Below are 7921 nucleotides of genomic sequence, written 5' to 3' on the forward strand. Positions count from 1 at the left end.
CATTGGGAAAAAGCATGAAGCGCAGCATAATTTGAAATCACGAGTTTAAAGTTTGTCGATCGCGCGTCTCCAGTGATGCTGAACTCTCCTCCTGTCAGCATTCAATTCGCACGGATCGACCGTCACTGCAGAGAACACGGGATCATGCAGGATACAAATGCACACTTCACAAGATCTCACAGCTGGGTCCGACTAAGTTTGCAGGGTTTTTGAAATTAGATGTTCATTAGTCATTCAAAGATTTGTTTAAATGATATAAATGCGTATTTGCTGAATGCTGACAGCAAACGAGAAAGTATTATAATGTTTGCCTTTCTATTACTAATAATATAAAAGCAATCATTATAATACTTTTTTGTATACATTTTAATTCCTTTGTTTAACAGTTCTATCTGATTATTAGACAGAATTAAATCCGTATTAGACAGAATATTGTTACTTACTATTTACATTATATTAAGTTGACATATTTATGCATATCTTAAACTAGGACATGGAACAAGAGGGAGAATGTGAGCGGTGTGCACTCAGGCGCTGCCGCTCTCAGCGCCGTCAAAATAAAAGTCCGCCTCGAACGCATCGGCTAAACCTAAAAACTTATCGGCCCATGCCGATATTTGAAAAATGCCTCGGCGATATATCGGTCGACCACTAGAACTAACCCTTTAATATGAACAATTCAGCCACCTTCGTTGATACGCGAGGTAAATTCCGCAGGTATATTTAAAAGTTGTTGTTAAACTAAAGTTTGACCTAAAAAAACTTGAACATATTTTATATAGTTGTTGTGGATACTAACCCACACATCTGCTTATTTGAGAGTCAACCTCTATAGATTAATGAATTTGGTAGTTTTTAAAATCTTTCAGTATGGACATGTAACCTGCAAATCTGTTACATCTTGTGAGGTAATGACTTGAATAGTTTGTCCAGAATTAGCCAGTGACCCCAAACACTAAACGTTTATGGACATTAGGAATGCAACAGCCCAATGTTCAATGAATACCTCGGTTTTTTAACCAGTTTCGGTTCAATTCCGCTTGGCACATCGAGTGTTTTATGCGATTTGGTAAAATGTAATAAAAAAAAACACAACACCTACACTTCTACACGTGGATTATCATATGTCTACTTAATTTATTTTTAGAGAAATATAAATTTTCCTATTTTTACCCAAAATAGGATGGATTTAATTCATACTCGTAACCGGAGGTTATCTTTATTCTTCAAACCATCTCAGGTATTTTCAAAATATGTTTATAATCCATTATGCTAATCGACATAGCCAGATATTTTTATGCCTGTTTCTGTGATAAGAAGCCGCATCAAAAGGAAGTTATTTAAAACATTCGACTGATGTTGTGGAGTAAAAACAAGTTATGATTATCTATTTTATTGGGAAGATGTTCGACGTGTGTTGCTTTTCAAATGCACGTTATGAGCGGGGAGGCGTTTCCTCATCAGCCCGTGAACCACGTGACTTGATTTCAGTATAGTGACGTATTTTCAATTGAAACGGAATATTGAATAGAGGGCGGGGTTTTGCTTTTGCGATCCTCCTCTCAGCTCTCACTTGCAGCAAACTAACTGGTTGGAGGAGCGTGGTTAAGCATATTCTGTCCAAGCCATCAGAGAAGGAATGCCATTCCAAAGCAGAAGCAAATGTTCAGATTTTGATTAAAGATTATCAAGACAAACTATTTTTTCAGTGGTTTAACTTGCACGGATACATTGTTCACCTCAGGACTAGCAATGGGTGCTAACAAATTGAATTTTGTACATTCTGTTAAGGTTATTTAAAAAATAAAATCAGACAAAAATTATGTAAATATTATCATAAATATCACATATGAAAGAAATGTAGTTGCTTCCTTTGTCTTTATTATGAAAAAAGTTTAATTGGGACGGATTTGTGCTGTACAGACAACATATACATAGTAGCATAATTTTTTTTTTTTTTTTAAATATGTAATGGCTACTGATAAAGACTGAGAGTACAATATTACATCAATAGTTAAATAATGTGAGAGCTTAAACATTATTTAAAATAAGTGATAGAAAAAATGACCTCCTGGCCTCCAGTGCTTTTCGTTTTGGCAGTATTAATTCATAGTTATATAATATCAGTGAGAGAAAAAAAAAACACTTCAAAACACTATGGTGAATGATACTTTCTAATTGCAGAACTGAACATTTGCAAAAATACAATTTCACAGAACCTGTAACAGCAAAAATCCTTATAGAAAAATCAGTGCTTAAATTATGACTGAATTGCTTTGAGAAGTGAGGTGCAAGAAGGAAAGTAGAGGTCTTCAACGTGGTTGCTGAGGACGGTGCAGTAAGACATCCACTGGACCAGGGGGCAGTTTCTTTATGAGGCTCCAAGCCTCAAGACGCATCATACCCACCAAACTCTGACCTTGCACCTCCAACAACTCATCCCCAGGAAACACTTCATTGACTGGTCCACCTGGAATCAAGAAGTAGACTTAATTGTTATGGAGGGACTTGGCATGAGACTCAACACAAGCTAAGAATAGCCTTCTTGTGCTAAAATGTGCAGGAGGGGTGCCAGTAGGTGTGAGGTAAGCAGCCGTTTGACCTTACTTGTGTAATTGGTGGTATCATATGAAAATGTTTCATTTCACAGACTACTTGAGTGGGATTGCTTTTTTTTCTTTTTTTTTTTTTAAAAAAAAAGTGGTCTTACCACGGAATATTTTTTGTACAGTGAGGGGTTTGTCTCCCGAGCTGGATCCCACCCCTCCTTCCAGACTAAAGCCAAGATCAGAGCTGGACTTGTTCAGAATCACACGGACTCTGCTGCCTGTAGGGGGCATGCACACACAAAGTATCAAGATCAGATTGCAAAAGAGACCGCTTTCTTCACACATTTTTATCTCACATGTATACAAGGTAAGGCAACTTAATCGGTATTATTTTCAAATAACTTAAAACCTTCCCTAAATGTTGATTGATTTCCAGATGCTTTCACATTCATTATGACCACCACATGCATATGTATAATAAAATGTTTTCCTTCAGATCATGACCTCTTTTTCAGCTGTCCATCACTCACCTGTGATTCCTGGTCTTTCAGTGGCTTCCTTTCTGCTGTTACCGCTCTGAAGAACAACTACTGCCATGCCCTGCCCTCTCGCTTTTCTCAATGTACGCAGAGCCTCCCAGTGGGCGGTGTTCTGCAGGGCAGTGCCATTGATTGACAGCACCTGAGCACCCTCAAAGATAGAGCCTTCCTGTGCTGCTACACCACCTGGTATTATTCTGTGGACCTAAGAGATGAGATCTGAGTGAAACACCCCTTTCAAGTTAAAGTCAAATAACAAACATTCAAAAAGCCAAAAACGAACGGATTTTGTGGTGTACTTAAAGCTACATAAACAGAGACTTTTTTCATATATTTGCTGCTTTTTGTATGGACTCATTTGACCATCTGTATCTGTTCCTATTAGTCATGTTTGTGCATTACAGCATTCAGTGATACTCACTGTGACTGGTTTATTCTGATCCACTCCACCTGCCAAGGTAAATCCTAAGCCACTCCCTACTTCCTTGTGTAACACAACCACTTGCACATCTTCATATTTCTGTCATAAGTCAGACGTACAAGTTATAATAGCGAAAGGAAATAGTCTTTTCTTTAATTAACATGCACATATCAATCTATAATTGTCTTTGTATATTTATTTTATAACAAAATTTAAATGGCATACAACTTTAAGTGTATTTCATTGTCAAATTATGGCTTTTAGACATTAAAAAAATATATGTACATCACTTGTTGTACCTGCAGGGTGTCATCTCCCAAGCCCCTGACATCATCTATTAAGCGATCCAGTTCATCAGTGCTCAGCAGAGTCACAGAAGAGAAGGCTGAGATGTCTGAGCTCAAGGACGCGGAGCGTGTGTATGGCGAAACTTCATCATCCTCTGACAAACATCCATCTGATGGTTTATAGTCCACTCCACCATAATTACATAGTTCCACAAAACTAATAGGTTAACATGTAGAAAGAGAATAGTGGTTATGTAAAGTGGATATAGAAATTAAAAAAAGTTTAAACTGGGTAACCTGGTAGTTTGTGCATGTGAAATAAGTGGACTCTCCTTTTGAATCTAAATAACTTTTTTTATATCAATTTGAATCAATTATACCACTTTTTTCATATTAATTACCTTAGAGAGAAACTTTTCCGTTCTGATTGGCTCATGTTGCTTGTGATGGTCACAGATGACTCTCCTGAGTCAGAGTCTTCTTCAGTGTCTGTTTCCTCATCATCGTCTTCTTCATCAGAACTCCACCTAGCCATGCTAGTAGTCATTGGGGTCAACTCATTCCTTGTTGTTTCATAGTTGTTATTATTAGAGTTATTGAGTGAGGAATATATTGTCTGGATATGAGTAGAACTTTGAGGATGATTGGGCAGCACTTTGGGATGGTTACCATTGACTGTTACGGCTCCAGGGCTACTCTGCTTTTGAATGTTAACTGTGAGAGGGGCTCTATCAGGTGAGTTAGTTGGTGTGTTTTCATCATCATCAACTATTTTTACATTAATTGACTTTTGCTTTAGTAAACTTTTGACATTTGACTGTTGAGAGATTGATGGGATTATTGCTTTTTCTTCCACTGCCACTATGTTTCTGAGCCCTGAGTGAGCATTGATGGTAGAATCTGGTTCATCCATGTGTTTTTTATTCACAGAACTCCTTTCATCTTCATCCCTCACGCTGATAACTTGGTCAGTTCTTGGTTCATTCATTTGTTTTAATGCTGGAGCAAGCTCAAGATTCTTTTTGTATGTCTCTTGATGTTGTTCTAATGTGGGTCTTACTTTGACTGTGGGATTTGAATGAGGAGTTCTACTTAGGTCAACAGTTCCTTCAGTCTCCTCATTAGAATCGCTTTTGCTAAAGATATTTGTTCTTAGGCTTTCTGTGTTCCCCACAACCCTTCCAAAATGTAGATTTTTTTCCGAATCACTCTTCTTCAATGGAGCTGCAGGCTTGGAGGGCTCTGGTACAGATAATGTCCTCCTGGTGTGAAGAATCTCTGGTGTGCTTTTGCTTTGTTGAGCCAAAGATTCAAACATGCTGATTGTATTCTTCACAGAATCTGAGGATGGTAAACGCGACTTTTCTAGAACACCATCTCCTCTCCTTCCTGCAGTTTTAACCATGAAGACATGATCTTTCTCTTCCTCTTTACGGATTTCATTGTGTGCTTCTCCTTTTGAGGCTAGTGGGTGTTTGTCTTCCCCAATTTCCTCCTTGATTCCTCCGGAAGTGGTTAACAAGTGTTTGACACCCTGGCCGGAGATGCTTGAACTGTCAGGCTGGTTCCTGCGAGCATTGCATTGAGCAGTTGCTGACAGTCTACTCCTGGTCCTTTCTAAGGACTGACTACAATACTTTGGAGACCCTGTAAACCACGTTCTGCTTGTCTCTTCATTGTCATCAGGCAGAAGTGACTGAGCTTTTTTGACAGAGGACATTTCTGTACTCCATTTAGGCTTTGATGACACTGAAAAACTTAGTCCAGAGGAATTGTCCCTTTGATCATTTCTGTTCTCCCTGTTGGTAGAGGGTTCTTGCTTTGGATCAAAGTATGTTTTTGAAAACCCTCTAGGGAATGTTTCAGCTTTTTCTATATTGTAAGAAGGTTTCTCCTGTTGGCTGTCAGTACAATCTAAAGAAGCTCCAAACACATAGTCAGTAGTGTATTTTCTGTGTCTTGGAGTACAGTCCACCGTGTCCATAGATTTGGCAAAGGATTCATCAGAATTTACAGTATTGCTGCGTTTTAATCTGATTGAATCTTTTGAGTGTGCATCAGAGTTGGCATCTACTCCAAACAGTTTTGCAATTCTTTCCATTATTGTTTGATTTCCAGTTATTTCCTCTGCATTGGAAGATACTTGCTCTCTGGCCCGGGATCCCATTCTGTTTTCTGTCTGATCAAGTCTTGATTCACCTTGTTGCTGTACCCAGAGACTGCTACCTTCTCCAGTGGAACCTTGGCTAAGTCTTGGCTTCAATCTGGATGGGAGTGACTGACCACTGTTTTCCTGTTCCAGAGCAAAATTTACTCGGTTCATTCTCACAGATGAAGATCCAGAGGAATCCTTTCTGTCACTGTTCTGATTGTCTTGATTGGCTGCATTGTAATTCTGACTCCTTCGTGAAACACTACTGGGTTGATTCTCTTGCGTGTATGAAGTTATCTTGTTGTTTATCCCGGTTCTCTCTAAATCGGATCGCCTCATAAAAGTTTCAAGGTCTCTAGTCCCACTAGTCATACAAGTTCTATTCCCATGTCCTGCTCTCCAGTCTAAGTTTTTGCTTTTGTTTGACTGATAAGATCTCCTCAACACATCTCCTTTGCTCCTGTCACTTGCTGCCTTACTCTTGTATTCTTGAGTGTTTAACTTCTTAGCACTCGCATCACCCTTCTCAGAACTGATGGGAAGAGTTGAGTCCTTGCTTGTATCCTTACTTAAAGTGTTACCTGTCTCTTTGCCATCAGTGTTAGTGTGGGTATCACTAGCTGAAGAAGTACAAGCTTTGTTGAGGTCCTTACTAGGATCACTTTTCTGGCTTGAATCTTCAACTTTTCCACCCTCAAAAAAAAAGCTTTTCGTCCTGAGGTCCTTGGTAGTAAGTGTTTTAGCAGAGCGTATTTTGAATCTAGCAGCTGCAGAGCCAAAAGGCATCGCAGATAACTGACTATGACTTTGTGCTGCTGTTCCAGGTGCATCTGCATCTTCAGTTGTGCTGCTAGCTGCGTCTGTTTCAGGAAACTGACGTACAAAAGTTCCAGTATGCAAATTCATGCTTTTAAATGACGCTGAATGTCACACAGTGTATTCATTACAGTAGGAATTGAAGGCTGGTTGCTAACATTTTCAGCATCTTGTTCAAAAATGTTTATTTATTTTTGCTTGTAATGGCGGGCTATATTTTCCAACCATCATTATAAAAGCTGGAATAAATCTGTTTGTAATCCAGGGAGGTGAAGGAGACCCGCTAACTTCAGCTTGACTCTGTTGCTCTTCTGACAAGTGTTTCACGCTCTCTGGATCCAAAAAGAGCTAGTAATGGGTCTCAGTACTCTCTGGTCCTTACCTTGTTCTGTCATGTTAAGGCAATAAAAACATGTGAAGGTTAGCTTTAAGCAAATTAAGTTTATTAGATTCAAATTGCCTCCTGTTTGCTACATAAATTAAAGTTCATTTGAATTGGAATGTGAAGGCAGTCTCATTTTAATTGTGAATGGATCATAACCCTGCTACTATGGCCTGAACTTACAACCTGGCCCAGACCTTTAATCACTAAGCTATACCATCTCCCACTTAACAAAGTGTGCATGCTTCATTCTAGTACCTCAGGATTTCATCATACTGAAACTCTGTATTTATTACAGTGAGAGTCCATAAATCTCTGCCGGGCATATGGCATCCATACCCTGATATGTAAACATCTACAAACTCTGGACAAACGGCTGTAAATCAGAAACAGCTCGCCAATGTTTAAAAATCAGAGAGACAGTGTGTGTATATGCATGCATTTCATTGTAGGTCCACTCTGACAGCATTCTTGATGCTACTTGTCACACTCTTGAGCTATTTTACAGAACCTGATACGCAGTCAGATAACAGGTCAAACACACCAGACTACAATCCTATCTAACACCACATGTGTTACAGAGTCAAAGTCCACACATCGTTAAAGGTATGATTCATTCTAAGGGTAAATAAAAAAAATATTATATATATATATATATATATATATATATACACAGTATCTCACAGAAGTGAGTACACCCCTCATATTTTTGTAAATATTTTATTATATCTTTTCATGTGACAACACTGAAGAAATGACACTTTGCTACAATGTA

General features: G+C 38.6%; 1 protein-coding gene and 1 long non-coding RNA gene across 3 annotated transcripts in view; one reads left to right on the forward strand and one right to left on the reverse strand.

Annotated features, from left to right (window-relative positions):
* Positions 1-1871: 1871 nt before the first annotated feature.
* Positions 1872-7921, reverse strand: part of LOC107723583 (uncharacterized) — a 9064-nt gene continuing 3014 nt past the window's right edge. For both annotated transcript variants that reach the window (XM_016532287.1, XM_016532288.1), the window contains exons 2-7: positions 4198-7152; positions 3809-4013; positions 3510-3608; positions 3080-3293; positions 2711-2827; positions 1872-2470 (exon numbers count right to left, since the gene is read on the reverse strand). In XM_016532287.1, coding sequence (XP_016387773.1) covers positions 2313-2470; positions 2711-2827; positions 3080-3293; positions 3510-3608; positions 3809-4013; positions 4198-6854 — 3450 coding nt within the window. In that variant the 5' untranslated portion in view covers positions 6855-7152 and the 3' untranslated portion in view covers positions 1872-2312. The remainder of the gene's footprint in view (positions 2471-2710; positions 2828-3079; positions 3294-3509; positions 3609-3808; positions 4014-4197; positions 7153-7921) is intronic.
* On the forward strand, positions 2477-3124 carry LOC107723584 (uncharacterized). The gene is made up of 3 exons (XR_001637930.1): positions 2477-2585; positions 2732-2916; positions 3046-3124. It is a non-coding gene; the product is annotated as an uncharacterized LOC107723584 (long non-coding RNA).

Source organism: Sinocyclocheilus rhinocerous, unplaced genomic scaffold (genome assembly GCF_001515625.1).
Source record: "Sinocyclocheilus rhinocerous isolate Xijiao unplaced genomic scaffold, SAMN03320098_v1.1 scaffold241, whole genome shotgun sequence".
Classification (NCBI taxonomy): domain Eukaryota; kingdom Metazoa; phylum Chordata; class Actinopteri; order Cypriniformes; family Cyprinidae; genus Sinocyclocheilus; species Sinocyclocheilus rhinocerous.